The 16,436-nt window shown below is 37.0% G+C and overlaps 1 protein-coding gene across 4 annotated transcripts in view; it reads left to right on the top strand.

Annotated features, from left to right (window-relative positions):
- OSBPL6 (oxysterol binding protein like 6) overlaps positions 1-12,895 on the top strand; it is a 46,960-nt gene extending 34,065 nt beyond the window's left edge. For all 4 annotated transcript variants that reach the window (XM_062498004.1, XM_062498005.1, XM_062498003.1 and 1 more), the window contains 11 exons: positions 1,787-1,924; positions 2,770-2,857; positions 3,054-3,307; positions 5,592-5,729; positions 6,071-6,134; positions 6,730-6,808; positions 8,079-8,223; positions 9,330-9,474; positions 10,472-10,598; positions 11,142-11,264; positions 12,161-12,895. In XM_062498004.1, coding sequence (XP_062353988.1) covers positions 1,787-1,924; positions 2,770-2,857; positions 3,054-3,307; positions 5,592-5,729; positions 6,071-6,134; positions 6,730-6,808; positions 8,079-8,223; positions 9,330-9,474; positions 10,472-10,598; positions 11,142-11,264; positions 12,161-12,269 — 1,410 coding nt within the window. In that variant the 3' untranslated portion in view covers positions 12,270-12,895. The remainder of the gene's footprint in view (positions 1-1,786; positions 1,925-2,769; positions 2,858-3,053; positions 3,308-5,591; positions 5,730-6,070; positions 6,135-6,729; positions 6,809-8,078; positions 8,224-9,329; positions 9,475-10,471; positions 10,599-11,141; positions 11,265-12,160) is intronic.
- The last annotated feature ends 3,541 nt before the right edge of the window (positions 12,896-16,436 follow it).

Below are 16,436 nucleotides of genomic sequence, written 5' to 3'. Positions count from 1 at the left end.
GTATTAATAACAGTGATCTTACCTCATGACAAATCTGAATTTGTGGACTATAATATATTACAATTAGTATGGTCACTTTGGCAACCATTCTGCTTGCATTTTACAAAAATGTTTTTGATTTGTCATTTTCACTATTTTTTTTTCTATGAATATGTCCTTTCAATTAACATAATCTTGTCTCCTAATTATTTCTTCCAAGAAGCGAGAAAGGCAAAACTGTCTTTTTGTTTATTAGCTTTTTGAAAACGTCTAAATAATTTTTCCAAGAATCCAGCATGCTGGAGGTTAGCAACAGACACAGAAGTGAGGTCGTGTCACAGCACAGCAATGTGCAGTGAAGTTCTGGGCAATGACCTTCTCTTCTGTTCTGTGTTTTTTGTTGGTTAGCTGTTTATTTTTCATCTGTTCATCATTGTCTTGGTAGAAGTATGCCTGACTGAAGAAGTTTTCCAAACTTTCCAGTCTCTCATTCACTTATCTTGCTTGTTTTATATATATATCTATAATCTTGCAGCATGTAGATAATGCCTGTGTGAGAGTCTTTTTCAGGTAGGAGCATGTGTATTTCCCCAACTCCTTCTAGTTTCTGTGAAACCTCAAAATTTTGATCACTTCCTGTAAAGATTACTGTAAAATGAGCTTATAATGACTTTTCATTATAATTCATCAAGCATCACAATCCATCTACAATCTTATAAATCCTAATGAAAAAGGAATGGGTTTTGACCTCTTGGCTTGTTTGTACTTTTTTGGGATATTTTGTTAGTGCATTTGGAGGTAACTGTATAGAATAACTCTACAGAATTAAGATGTCAACACAACCATATGCAGGAGTTCTGGAATAAGATTAATGGGGATTGTGTTGCAATCTGAAGAGTTAACCATGTTTAAGAGGGCTTCATCTGTATCATCTCCCCAGAAAAACATTCCGTATAAATTAAGGGATTAAGTCTGAGGTCTGTTTCCCTCCACAGCAAAAGATATTGTCATAAAATGGTACAGGGAGAGCATCTTAATTTTTCTTAATGTGATAGCCTGCAGGGTAACATTGAAATCTGGTGTTCCACCCATCACTAGCAGGAAGAGGAGGGAATATTTCACTATTTTAGCTTGCTGCACTACTGACATCGACATAACACCATTTTGAATCCTTGACTTGCTGTAACATTTCTTTATAATAAATCTTAGAGAGTTCATTCTCTTTAGTAGTATTGAGTCAGTGTTAATGCCATAATGCAAATGAGATTTGGAATATAAACATAGAATAAAAGCCAATAAAAATAGATATTATAGCTATCCTCCTACATTTTCAAACATTGTTCACAAGGTCATTTATTTGCAAAGTAACTTGCAACTGCCTGACCTTATAAAACTTTATAATTAAAATTTTAGTTGTATCAAAGCTACTTCCCACTGATTTAATTTGTTATTACCAGATGACATTTAATCTGAAATTCATGGCTGAACTTGTGTGACACAATACAGCTGTTGTCCACAAAATCAATTCTCTGCCTAGAGATCTAGATCTGTATTTTTATGCTGCTAAGACTTGGCAGTAAATGCTTGGCAGGCCTCAAATGAAGACGTATCTCACTGTTCAAAATGCACTTTATTTTGTTATCCTCAGTCTCATCTTTCAGGTATACACAAAGTTCTACTAAAATGCTATCTTTACGCTCTGTGCTTATATTTGGCATAGAAATCTTATTCAGGTGATTTTCCCTTTCTATGTAAATTTCTTTAATATTAGAAATAATACTTTTACTTTTGTGTGCTTTATTTTCAGACTGGTGAACAAATTCACGTCAGTTTGCCACTGTCTCAGCAAGTTTCTAATGAAAGCAGGCTCTCTATGTCTGAATCTGTTTCAGAGTTCTTTGATGCACAGGAAGTGCTTCTGTCTGCCAGCTCATCAGAAAACGAGGTAGGCTGTGACAGCATGTGGCAGCTGTGCTGCTGGACACAGTTAGGTAGTGCTACCACTAGTGAATTTTTTCCTTTTAGTAATGCTACTTAAAATAAAAAGCTATCGGAATGTATAAAGTGTAGGTAAACAAACCTGAGATCACGTAAAGAGGTGCAGGAGTTCCCTGAAGTGTAAAGCTGAGTTGAAAGTCAGTTGTGTCAGTAACTTACGTTCAGTACATGTCCTTTCTTGCCTATGGCAGTTCAATTAAATTTAGATTTTCAAATGGTATTTAAAAAAAAAATCTTCTATTATATATGTACATAAAGTTGTTTTCTGTAATGAGAAAAATAGACAAAAAGTTAGTATTTCTGGAAAAAAACAGTAAAACAATTTTTTAAAATATTCTTAATGCTGATGAGATTCTTGTTTTGCAAAATGATAGATCGATATTTGCATAATTTGTCTGCTGAAATGTAAGTCATGTTTCATTGTTTTTTTTATAAAAAGCAAAGATCTGACTATCTCTTCTCACCTCCCATCCCTAGCATGTTGCGTTATCAATTTTTTTTTCATCCCTGATCTTAGTTGAAGCCACGTATCTTGTGTCTGTATTTGGAAAATAAGGAATAAGGAATTCAGAAACGTGAGGACAACTTAGCATTTGTTTTGACACTTTTAGTGCAAAAATGGCATTAGTGGCACTATGGACTGATTGAAATATTCAGTTGATTTAGCTAATTGTTCTAATTGGATAGAGATTTATTTTTTAGTATTTGTGTTTCGAATGTCACTATTTTTGTCTGTTTTGTCAACGTATTTTATATTTATTTGAGTTAATGGATATTTTGTTTATGTTTTAGGCTTCTGATGATGAATCTTATATCAGTGATGTGAGTGACAATATATCTGAGGACAACACCAGTGTTGCAGACAACATTTCTCGGCAAAGTATACTGTGTTTCAAACTTTGGGAAATTACATTGGTTATGTTCATGTACCAGAATTACTGCATGTCAATACAAGACCAACTCAGCTGAAAACAGTGAAGTTGGGCTTGCTTGTTCTGGCAGTGATTTGGTTGAAAGGAGAACTCTGTTTTTCTTAGTCTAGTGCTTTCTTATGACGATATTTTTTCCCTTCCCAGTTCTTAATGGTGAGCTAACAGGAGGCGCATTCAGAAATGGACGGAGGACTTGTCTCCCATCTCCCAGCCCTGACACCAGTAACATCAATCTGTGGAATATTTTGAGAAATAACATTGGCAAAGATCTTTCCAAAGTATCCATGCCAGTTGAGCTGAATGAACCTCTGAACACCTTGCAACACCTTTGTGAAGAGCTGGAATACAGTGAACTCTTGGACAAAGCTGCTGAAACAGATGATCCTTATGAACGCATGGTAATGCACTTATTGTAGCACTTCTGTCTGTGTTAAAAAGGGGTTGAGTGGGGTCTGTGCAGGGTCCTCTCTTTCTCCTCCTGGTCACAGACCGCAGACCTCTCTGCTGGGTCAGAAAAGTCTTGTGAGCAGTTACAGGTGGTAGGTTTGATCTGAACAAGGCTGCAGGATTTTCTTGACCTCAAACCAAGTCCTGCAGTTGTAACTAATTTCTTTGAGACTGATCTCACACTCTGTGACTGTAGATGTAGGCATTGGCAGTTTCTAACTCTGCAGCATCCTTTCCTGTCTTTCAGTGATCAAATCCAGCAGCCTTCAAGAGTTAATCAAGTCTATGGCTGCCTTGTGATCAACATAGGTGTTAAAAGGATGTCCTCTCGTGCAATTTCTAAGAGACAAGTTTCAAAACACCAGAACAAAGTTTGCCTGGGCAGCCTGACTCCAGCTTCCCTGTAAGCCTGTTTTGGTTTTTTAACTGACAGCCAGCAGCCTGTGCTCAGCTCTCGAAGTGCTTTGATCTGACTCCTTTTCCTCAGAAGATGGAAGGAAAGGCTGTGAGGGAAAGTTGGCAGTGTTGTTGCTGAACATATCTGCTGTTCCCTGGAATGGGTTGGCAGCACTGTGGATAACTGGGGGAAGAGGATGCCTTTGGCTTTTACACAATTACACACTCAAGTCCCTGACCTGCCCAGTTCACAAGGCCTGCAGGAGAGGGAGGAGTTCTAAACACTGAAGAAGTTGAACCAGCCTCCAAGGAAGGGAGTTGAATTTTTCATCATCACATTCTGTTTTCTTACAAGATTCAGGAGATCATCATAGTAGGTCCCTTCCAACTCAGAGTATTCTGTGATTCTGATTCTCCCTCACAAAAGGAGGGAGGTTCTGTAAGGAGTGGGCAGGATTGTAATGAGTAAAGCAGACTGATTGCCTTTTCAGTAAAGTTTGAATGGTCAGTATTGAAGTAATAGGGAGAATTTAGAAAGGCAATGCCGTGGTGCAACTGAAAGCTTCCTTGGGAATGTGGATTCACTCTCCTTCTCTGCTACAGATGTCTACTGCAGTACTTGGAAATACAAGCCAAACTTTTAAACAGCATCCCTAAAAATAGGAACTGCACACGTGAGCTGATGTGGGACCACTATGGGACTACTTGGAAAAGAGCTGAATACTCAAAACTTGTGGCAGCAATGCTTTGAATATGTTACTGCTTGTTCACTGTTCTCTGAAAGATCAGGACTTTGCTATCTTCAATAAGCATCCAAAAGTAGTGAAGTTTATTTTCCACATTGCTCTATATCACAAGGATAGTAAACTCCTTCACTTCTCTGCAGTTAAATTGAAAAGGAAGTTGAAATTAATCTGAAAATAGTCTTAGAAGAATGAAGGTTTTTTCTGTTGAAGAAAAGCCTGTGAACAGTGTTCAGTGTTAATTTTGTTGATGCTGCATTTCTTAATAATAAAAAAAGCAATAAACAGTGGGAATGAATGGACCTATTACGCAGTGGGAAGAAAACAGAGCACGTAAAACCTCACATGAGGGCTGTGTCCTCACTAGCAGGAGGAGAGGGGAACAAGGTTAAGATTTGCCCCACTGGTAGCATATTGCCAGTAGGTGACTCATTTTTATCCCTGTATTGTTTTTGTGAAGTTTTGTTTGGACTTCTGACTGGCTGATGTGATTTTTTTTTTTAACTCTGCAAAAGGGATCTGTAAACTAAGTAACCATGGTATATCACTTAATTTACTAGTCCCAGTCAGGCCTGACTTAGAGATTATTAAATTGTGGTTGTACATATAGACAAGGGGGCTGTTAAGGCTGCACATGTGTGGAAGATTTAGAGAGAACTCTCCTCTAAGTGAGATCCTGAGTGAGAGCTGCTTATGTTTGGCACGAAATAAAATAATTCCTGTAGGAAAATGGTATGTGATCTTGTAATTAGAAGTTATTGCATAATATTTATTCATGGGAAGAAGGACTAGAGGTGAGTCTGTTTTAGGTCACTAATCATAAGCCTGGTCAAAGGCAGAAAAACTGTGTCACATGCAGATTGTCATTTTAAGGGACTGTTGAAAGACTGAATGAGACCATGAAGAAAAATAAGTTATATCAACAGAAGAAATAAAGTTTATACTGCTTCTGGCTGGGATGCATGGTTTCACTCTCGGGCAGGCTTCATTCATTCAGTTGTCACTCTGAGCAGAGCAAGTTGTGTGGTACCACATAGTGATGGCTCATACACGAGAGTGTCTGCCTGTTCTCATATTCTGGTCTGTATTTTTACAGGTTCTCATAGCTGCCTTTGCAGCATCAGGCTATGCCTCTACGTACTTTAGAGCAGGAAGCAAGCCATTTAACCCAGTGCTTGGTGAAACTTATGAATGTATTAGAGAAGACAAAGGATTTCGATTTTTCTCAGAGCAGGTAAAGCTTGCTTCCAGATAGACACCCCTGTTTAGATTTATATTTTTTGTTCTTAATTTTATAGAATAATCCCATTTTTGCTTTCTACTTAGAATGGTTTGCTTTCTTAGAAGTAAATAAATATTGTTAATATGAGTTGGCTTCATTAAATGCTATAAGGAATACATTTTTATAGTAATCACAAGGAACTGTTTTAAGTACAGTGTTTTAAATACAACCACTTAAGTTGTATCTGTTTTCATAGCAATGTCAGCTATTTAGTATTTTCATATTGCAATAACAATTATACTGTCTTAGGAATGAAAATTAAATGTTTTTAACTCAACTAAATTGTTTTTCAGGTTAGCCACCATCCTCCTATTTCAGCCTGTCACTGTGAATCGAAAAACTTTGTGTTTTGGCAAGGTATACTTTTTAATTCAAAAGCATAACTCCTTATTTTATTGTCAAGTAAAAATCTTGTAAAAGCTGAGCTTTGCATTTGGAACTTACTCAGAGTTCCGATACTTCTTATTTTGAAGTGACATAGTATAAACTGATCATCTGATTTACTTTACTCCAAATTCTCACTAGGAGTGAGCAAGCATGTTACAACTTCTATCACTTGCAGCCTGTTTATACTCTTCCATTTGAAAGTTTTTTGTCAATAAAATTACTATTTCTTACAAACAAGAACAAGCAGCTCTTTTGACAGTTGAAAAAATTGCTCTTTCCTTGTACCTACTGTTGTGTGCCTTTAATTTGCATTGAATGTTTGCTCAAGACATTTGACAATCATGCAGCACAGACATGATTCTTAATTAAACTGATATTTAGTTTTTCTGACCTATTATAATTTTCTAGTATTTTTTTCTCTTTGGTATTTTCATGGCAAATTCCTTCTATCTACTGCCCTGTTTTGAATTGGGTAGTCTAGCACAGATGCTCTGGTGCCACATATCAATGCAAGGGGGAGACCTTGATCATTTCAGTTTTTTAAGCATTTCACTATTATATTCAGATATCAGGTGGAAAAACAAATTCTGGGGGAAATCAATGGAAATTCTGCCTGTTGGAACCTTGAATGTGACTCTTCCAAAGTAAGCCACTGTCCTCTCTCCTCTTGTTTTCAGTCTTTGGTGCACTCTAGGCTGTGCTGCCTTGTGAATGGGTTGGGGTAAGCAGACATCATGTGGATTGTACTGGTGAGAGTTGGTACCCAGCTTTAATCTCTCCTTAGTGTTCAGGTGGGGCTACTGGAACGTTTTTGATCCTGAAGATCTGTTTTTGGCGTTGGAGGAAAAATATACACTCCAGAAAGTGATGGACAGAGGGGGATAAAAATGTTTTGGGAGAGAGAACCTGTGATTTCTATGTACAACAGTGATGAGCCATTCAGAGCAAGGCTGCAGTGCAGGACTGGCAGCAGCTGGTGCTGTCCTAAGGCTTTCAATGCCACTGAGTGTTCCCTCAGAACCAGACCATGAAAGGTCTTTTTCCAAAATGTGGATAAACCAAAGTATGTTCTTCATACTTTGTATGAAGATGTTGGCAGAGCAGTAGCTGTCTCACCAGCTGTGAGACTAGTTGCAGCTTGTAAATCTTAAGAATATGCAAGGAGTGGATACTTTAACATGTCCTCTGGTTTTGCAGTAGTGTTCTTGCACCTGTATGTTGCAGCCAGCCTTTCTTTCTGCCTCTAACAGTACAGCATCACTTCACCTCTTTAATTATGAAATTGAAGTAAATGCACTCTGAAACTCTGAACTCTGTTTTGTCTTCTGTCTTCAAGCCTTCCCCTAAACTCTGAAGGAGAATGTACTTTGCACAATATAATTCTCTGGTTTTATTCCTTTGTTTGATAGTAGAGATGCTCTGATTGGATAGTTATTACGAAGGGAAAGGGATGATGTACCAGTGTGCTTCTGGCTTCCTACTTCCTTTCCTTGATCTCCTTTTCATATTTATTTTGTTCTATTTGTGGTTTTATTACATTTTCTTGTTATAGTCTCAATTCAGCCTCATGTTGATCTGTGGGTCACTGTCCTTCCCCTATGGGAATTTTGGCCAAATCACTTCATGCTCTGAGGACAGTGAATAGGCCATGCAGGCCTTCAGTGGTTCATAATGTGTTTGTTTGTGGTCTGTAGCACCTTTCTGTAGTTCTTTGCACTGGAACTTAGGTGAGCTTCTCTAAGGAGGATTAGTAATGCAGCCAGATACAGGACTTGGTCATCTGTGCAGGTGTTTTTTGGGTAATGTGTTGGGTTTGTTTTTTTTTTTACAATAAAGGAGCAATGTGTTGTTTTTTTTTTTCAGTAATGATCATGATGAATAGATGTTACCAACTACTTCTTAATTTGTTCTTAGGTATGGAGATTACTATGTCTGGAACAAAGTCACTACTTGCATACATAATATTCTTAGTGGAAGGAGATGGATAGAGCACTACGGAGAGATAACTATAAGAAACACAAAAAGCAGTGTTTGTATTTGTAAACTCACTTTTGTCAAGGTAACATATGGATGCTAATATATATCTTACATTCATATAACTGCATAAGGGTACATCAAACTGTTCCTTCACTATTCCTGAAGTCATCATTCCACATTTTATCTTTGATTTCTTTTATCAGTATTCATAAAATGTAAATTGTCAAATGAGAATGCTATTTCAATTAGTACGATTCTATTCCACTGAACATTTGACATCAGTGTGTTCCATTGCTGTATAGCTCTGTGCTGTACTGTTGCTGGTTTTTGATTAAAAATGAATTTATTTTTTTCTATTACCACAATGAAAACACAAGTTCACTGTATACTACCATGCAGTTTTACTTCTCTTTCTACTAGAATTTGTTGTTCAGTATTTTATCTCTTTACATTACATATTGCTGCTTTTTTTCCATAGTATTTTAATATCCAGGTGAGGACCATATATAAATGTAGAAGTCTATAAAACTATGTTACTATCAAGTATTTTCCCTAAAAGTAGATTTATCTTCACATTGCAACAAAAGACTTTGATACCATTACAGTGTTAGAAATGGAGTGTTAACATGAATCTGAAATTTGTGTTTTGGTGAATAATGTGAGAATGGGGAACTGGCTCTTGGATGAAGGCATAAGAGCTAAATGTGTTCCAAGGAAAGCAAAACAGAGAAGAGGAACTGGGAAAACATGTAATACTGGCTGAATGTCTTCCCTGCTGTATACAGTAGTGTTCAGCACCCACAAAAGGATTCCTATACAAGTACAGGTAAATTCAATACCTCCTCATGTAGGAAGAGGAGTGTGCTCTGACAGCCAAAGGGCCATTTTTGCAGAATGGTGTGAGATTTGGGTTAATGGCTGACAATGCAGTTCCCAGATGTTTTAAATACTTTAATATCAAAACCACATTGCAAATTAGGCAGAGCTTCTCCTGTACTAGATCAGTTCACGTCAGGACCATATGATTTTCCGCTTTTGGTATCCTTAGTTCCAGGTGAGCTGTTCCAACACAGAATTTGGACAGTCGGCACCAGTTGCCAAGATACATTAATTGTGTGTATTGGTACGAATACACACAAATTGGTTGGAAAAGCAGTGTGAGCTAGTAACTCTTGGTTGAACTTGCAGGTGAACTACTGGAATTCAAATGTAAATGAGGTCCAGGGTGTTGTGATAGATCAAGAAGGGAAGGTGGTTCACCGCCTTTTTGGAAAGTGGCATGAAGGCCTCTATTGTGGGGTTGCACCTTCAGCCAAGTGCATATGGAGGCCAGGTAAGAAGCTTGCAAAAACTCTGGAAGGTGTTGTAGGGTCAACCTAAACTATGTGAAGCTGTTTTAGCCTTCATTTTAAATACACAAAATAATACTAGAGAAATTAAAATCCCTGTCTAGACAAACAACGATTTACATGAGTTTATAATAATGGAAAATGGAAATGTTCTTACAGGGCATAATGTTTTAAATCTCAGTCTGACTCCTGGTCAGATGTGCTGGGACCTTGGGGTCAACAGAAGAATAAAATTAAGGAAAAATGGGGCCTCTGGGCTGGCCTGTCTGCCTTCTTATAGACAGCGGGGTAACTTTTTTTGGATTCAACAAATAGGGGTTTATTGAGTTTGTTGCCTTAATGCTTTAATAGCCTAAAGGATTGATTGGCCTTCAGAGGTGGTGAATGCCTGGGACTTTCAGGATCTGATTTCAACTTCCTGCTTGCTTAGAGGCCTGGCGTTGAACTATTCATCATTGCACCTGTGTCTTTCATACAACCATTATCCAGGAGCTGTTGTTCTTAGAATTTTGAATCCTACTTTGTATTTATGGTATTTTGAACCCTACCTTGCACCCTGCTCTCTGCAACATCTGTTCTGACTCCTTGTACTGGTGAATCGGTCCGTGTGTGCTAAGTTCCAAAATGAACTCTAAAGGTCAGTAAAGGTTAGGTTTTAGACAAACTTTTGGTAAGCCCACTTTCTAGGCAACAGGAAACTGTTTTTAACTTGAAAATCTTGAAAACATTAGTTTTTATTTGAAGTGGAAGGAAGATCATAAATGTTTTGAATCTATTAACACGCAATTACAATCTCTGCAGGATAAGCAGTTGATATTAATATTTAGTGAACTTCACCTAAAGAATGGCTTTTGATGCTTTTTAATTGTAAGAGTAAAATATGTTAATTATTTTTCTGTTCAAAGTTTATAAAGAAAGGAATCTCTTGCATATTTAGAGTAATAGCTTAAAAAGCTTTTTTTCTTTGTCTTCTGTATTCAGGCTCCATGCCAACCAATTATGAGCGTTATTATGGCTTCACAAGGTTTGCTATTGAGCTCAATGAATTAGATCCCTTACTGAAAGATCTTCTTCCTGCCACAGATGCACGGTTCAGGCCAGATCAAAGGCAAGAATGCTTATTTATACATTTAATATTTGGTGGGCTCAAGGCTGAGTTTGACTGAGTCTTGAATTTTGTCTATATCTTCACTGCAGTCTGAATTAAGCTGCGGAGGATTCTGCTAGCAGAGAAGATAGTCTGTTTTGCACTCAAATTTCTGCTTAACCCAGCTGAGGGAAAATGGAAAGTTTCTTGTTGCTGTTGTAGAGCTATAGTGCAACCTTGGGGCAGATTCCTCATGACAAACTGAAAAACAGGCTCTGAAATGCCATGCACTTCTGCTATGGATGAAAGCAAGGCGAATTCCCTCCAAATTCTCAGCTCATAGTCCTTCAGTGTTTGTGATCCACTGAAGCAGCTGAACAAAGCACGTGCCTTAGGCTCTAGGTCAGGTGCACGTAGCTGGGGAGTCGCACCTCAGGCTGGATCTAAAAGTACAACACCAACAGCACACTTGGTTTCTGCTTGTCTTTTGTGATGATTGGTGCTAGAAAATGCCTTGGACTAGACACCGTGTGATTGCTATAGGGCCTGCTGTTATTCCTACAGGCTTCTGGAGGAAGGAAATATAGAAGCAGCAGCATCTGAGAAACAAAGAATAGAGGAACTCCAGAGAGCTCGGAGGCGATACATGGAAGAAAATGGCATTGAATATGTACCCAAATTTTTTAAGTGAGTTTATTTATTTGAATAGTAAGTCTCTGTTTTCTCTTGTGTAACTGGATGAAGTACTGCAGGAATTACTACCAACACAGACTGATAATGATGAACGTGTGGAAAGTTGCAGTTTTAAGAACGATAATGAGATATCTGATACCTGCTTCTCTGAAGTAATTTTTGCACAGTTAACCTTCATAATTGAATTATCATTTTCTCATAATGGGCCTTAGTTATACAAGCCCTGAATATATACTGCAGTGGAATTAGAAGTATAATATTAGGATCTAAGATTTAACTAGGTGCTTTTTTTTAAGTCATTGCATAGACAAGTAATACCATGTGACCTGAACAGCAGCATCATATATATATATATGTAAATATATAAAACATCTATATGAAAATGTGTATGTATACAGTTAAAATGCATTTATTTTTGAATGAAGGTGTTTTTTGTTGGCTGTTTTTTAATTGAGCATTCTTCTGAAACACAGGATAGCCTTATGTCTAACATGAGGAATCGAAAGTGAAAAGACTGAATGTGCTAGATGCAGTTGTAGCATAATGCAAGCAAAATGCAGAGACAAAAAAATAAATGGTTAAAGGCTTACATTCTGCAAACTATATCTATTGGTTTTATATGGCTTTAAGACCTGCTCACACAAATCAAACACCAGATTTTCAGTCTTGGTTGTTCTCTCTGTCTTCTGCTTTTGATATTGGTAGAGGTTGATTTTTGATTTTGAATTCCTGACTATTCTTGTGTCCTTTAGAAATAGGAACTTTGATTTAATATTGGGTTAGATCAGAGGAGCGTGGAATTTGATTTTATATTGCATAAGAGCCATATCTATGGTCGAAAACTTTTTTGTATCTTTATCTGTCTCTCTTTTTTTTGTCCCTTTCTGCAGAAAAGTTCTTGACGCTAATCAAAGGGAAGCCTGGGTTACCAATGAAACCTACTGGGAACTGCGAAAGGATCCTGGCTTTAGTAAAGTAGACATTCCTGTACTCTGGTAAACTGAGAATGTAGACCTAGTAAACATATCACTCTGGAGAAAAAAAATAACTATGCACAATATGTTTCTTATAGCTAAGCGTGGTTTGTGGGTCTACGGAAAAAACGTATCATATGCATTTATATTCATCTTTATAATGGACTTTTGGAAGTGCATTAGACCAGGTCCCTGACCACTTCTGGATCTTTCTAATTTTGCAGCAGCCATCAAAACTAAAAAAAAAAACAACAAAAACAAAAAACAAAACAAAACAAAACAAAAAAAAAACCAAAAAAACCCAAAACAAAAAAAAACCACAAAAACCCAAAAAAACCCCAAACAAACAAAAAAAAAAGAAGAAAGAAAGAAAAATGGAAACAGAAACCTTTTAAAGTTTCATACGCTGAAAATTCAGAAATAAAGAAGCAGATGAGTTATCCAAAGTCACTCGGAAGAGCTGGTAAGAACAAAACTGCAACCGGTGCTTTAAACAGACATTAAGAGTAATACAATTTAAATTAAAAAAAAAAAAAAGAAAGAAAAAGAGAAAAAAAATCCATTTTGTTTCAACTATTTTTGTTAAAAACTCTTGGGTCACAACACTGTCATTTCTGGCTTCAGGTTAGTCCTTTGGTGTGATGTGCTTGGACTGGCCTTTGTCAAAAAGATATGCTTTTCTGGAAGCTGTTCCCATTCATATGCCATTGTTCATGCCTTAAGAAAATATGAAGATGTACATTAAGTAATTTTAAAATATCTATGCTTAGGCTTGCGTGAAGGGCAGATTTTTAAAGCTCTAGAATTTTATCACAATATAAATACTGAAAGACCTGCATTATTTGAAATCAAAAGATAACCAAACACCTAACTGTCTTTCAGACGTACATGCTTTAGCTTTGGGATGCTGACTGTATAATCAGACTGAAAAGAAACTGCTAGCTGGTTGAATTGCAATTTTGGTAAATGCATATGAGTTGCTAGTAAGAAAGTACATATTCTAAATGACTGATGCTGAGATGCAGTCATCACACTTAGTACTGGCTGGACATAGACCTCTCAGTGAATCTCATTTCCCATAACTGTTTATACAATTAGAAATCCCTGAAGCTTTGCAACAGTGTTAAAAAGCACGGAGAAATTTCATGCAAATGGTCTCTGGCTTCTCTCCAGAAGCTGGATAGTACTGTAAATGAAACTGTTTTCTGCCACACACACTGTTTATTTTCCTGGCTCTGCTTTTTCCCCATCCACTTTTCTTATCTAAATTTATGTTTGAGAGTATGGCAGAGGCTCCCACGTGCTATAGCTAACAACTTCTACTTCTGTTGCCAAAACAGCTTTTGTGCAAAATACACTTTACATTTTTTCATAAAGTGGTTCTATATTTTTTGATTAAAAATAAAGTCTCTTATGTGTTACTAAGCCTCAGTTAATACAAGTGGGAGAAGACTTGGCACTTTCTATTTGAAAATCTCTGAAACCTTAAACAGTAGGAGGGCAGAATTTAATAAAAGAAAAAACAGTAATTTGTTTGATAAGAGCTACATTCCATATGGTATGATCTAGTCTTCCATTTATGCATGTGTTACACATCCCACCACTGATGAGAGGTTAGATTTCATGCACAGGCTCTGCATTCCTTTCTGCCCTTACATGACATACAATTTTTCTATTTAAGATTAATTCCAGTCCTGAGACCAAACTAAAGTTACTAGACAGGTATGTGATCTGCCTGCAGAGCTCCTTGAACAGTGGTCAGTGCATTACCACACTTCCCCAGCTCTCAGCCTGCTTCTTCCTTTTCCAGAGTCAGGTCCCTATACAACTGAGATTACTTTGGTTATTTAATATTAATTTAGTTCTCCCCGTTGATTGTACAGCAAAGTATCTAGCAGGGCAACTAGCTGCTAATCAGTTCCAATTTCTTCACACAGTTCTGTTATCAGAAAGAATTATGAAAACCTACAGAAAATATTAAGTAGACCTTTTATGAATTGTGAATGGTCATGAATTTTTTATAAAAATTTGGTATAAAAAATCCCTGTGTAGATTAGTTGGATTTCTTCCAAAGAAAATTTTAAGTTATTCAAAGAATGTTATATTTCTCTTTCCCAGTTGCACCTAGTCTTATTTTAGTTCTTCAGCTGTTATTGTAAGAAAATGAAATACATCAAAGTTGTTTTTATAAATAGTATTTGGTTAAGCTCATCCTACTTGCTTTATTAATATTATGCTAGGAATCAAATTGACACATTGTGTGTAAAATAGCAATTAATTATTCTATGTAGTTTTTTAAAACCGACCCTATTAAACATTTGCCCATCTTTTGCTCCAGTCTTTGTGTGCAGTTCACCATGATATTAGGAAATATTTTGTGTGTATGACTGCAAGCACAATTGAGGGACAGAGCTGCATGTCCTCAAATCTTTAATTAAATATAGAAAGAAGGTCTTTAGGTTTACAACATTCTGGCAGTGATTTGTGAATGCCATTATTTGCAACGCAAACTGAAACTTAGTGGACACTAAAAATACTATCACTGAATAGTTTTTTACAATTATTTATTTGACACTCATTGAAAGAAAAATAATGCTAACATGTTTTAAATCTAGAAAATCTGTGATGCCCTATATCTTTTTATGGAAGGCACTTTCCAAGGCAAGTGGATGTTAAATTAATTAGTAAGTAGAAAAGACACAGAATGATGCAACACAAGATATTTGCAGTCTATATCAGAAATGAAAAAGTTCTAGCAGATGTACCAGAAAGCAGTTTCTTGTAATGCAGAATTGTCTGTATTCTGTGCCAAATCTGTTATTGCATTTTTCCTCTAACATTGGCAGACATAATGGAATATTTTGTGCTGTTTCTAAAGTGGATAGGTGTGAGGGCTTCTATCCAAATTATAATTTTTAGTCTACCTGTGACATTTCAGAGCATTGAGTGAGATGGGTAAGTTTTCCCCATCCCCTGCCCATGTAGTGCAGAACTGAGCATCCCATGCTGCAAAGAGAGTGCACCACTGGCTGTTTTGAAGCCTGGCACCTTTCATAAATGCCTGCTGGTTTTTGGCAGGGCTGGCTGCTGCTCAGACTCACCTGCTAGCACGTGGGATTTTTCCACTCCAGGAGCAGACCTTTTCACTCCTATTGAACCTCATGGAGTGTTTCCTGGCCCAGTTCTCAAGTTGAGCAGTGTTCTTCTGGTTGAAGCTTTGCCATTTGGCGTGCCATCTCATCCTCCTCATTGGATGTCACCTAATTTATCATGTGGCCTTATGTCCTTGTCCGGGTCACTGGTGAGGTGTTGACTGGCATGGTCACAGACCTGACCCCTGCAGGGCTGTCCTCATTGCTGGCTGCCAGCAGGGCATAAACCACTGATCAGTGAGTGCCCTTCAAGCCTGGGATTCAAGCAATTGTTAGCCCAACTCACTCCATTTATCCAGGCAGTATTATATTACCTTTTGGAAGGCATGAAAAATGCTATCCAACTCAGTAGATTTAATTGCTATATGCTTGGTAAGTGTTGAAAATCAGTGTAAATCTTTTGACATATAAAACTTTTAATGCAATTTAAGAAGTTCTTTTGCTTCAAAGATATATGTTTTTCTCCTGTGTTTTCTCAAAACACTTATTTCAGTATAAAAATACACAATACTTATGCTTTAGTTTCACAATAATGAGCTGTACTTTCTATTAATCTTTCAAAAGTGTATCTAAATTTCTTCTTTGTTCTGGTACTTTGGATAGGATAGGGTAAAAGTGGCTATTTTCATCAAACGCAATGTCTTACAAAGATTTAAATAGCTTCATTCTTATTTTAGATTATCTAGATGGCAGAGTTTTGGCATATTAGAATTTTTTAAGTCACAGGAAAAGATGATTTGAGTTGATTTTCTTGAAGTATCGCTGTGATTTAAAAGTCATCTAGGCACCCGTTCTAATTTTAGACAGCTGTAAGCTGCGTGAAATAAACTGTTTTTTATTTGGCTTTAAAAGTGCAATTCCCACTGTAAGAGTCTTTTCATCATACAAATAATGTTACTCTTCTTTTCTCCTTCTGAACTTCTGACTCTGAATAAGCCTGTACAGCACCTGTGGGTTTAATGTGAGTAGCACACGCCAGGCATGTGTCAAGTGCTGCAGTTGGCACAGTGTTGAAAGATATTATAATTCGTTCCCTGCTG

The sequence above is a fragment of the Cinclus cinclus genome, chromosome 9, assembly GCF_963662255.1.
Source record: "Cinclus cinclus chromosome 9, bCinCin1.1, whole genome shotgun sequence".
NCBI classification, from domain to species: Eukaryota; Metazoa; Chordata; class Aves; order Passeriformes; family Cinclidae; genus Cinclus; species Cinclus cinclus.
The sequence above is the reverse complement of the archived record's forward strand: the minus strand, read 5'-3'. Positions and strand labels throughout refer to the sequence as shown.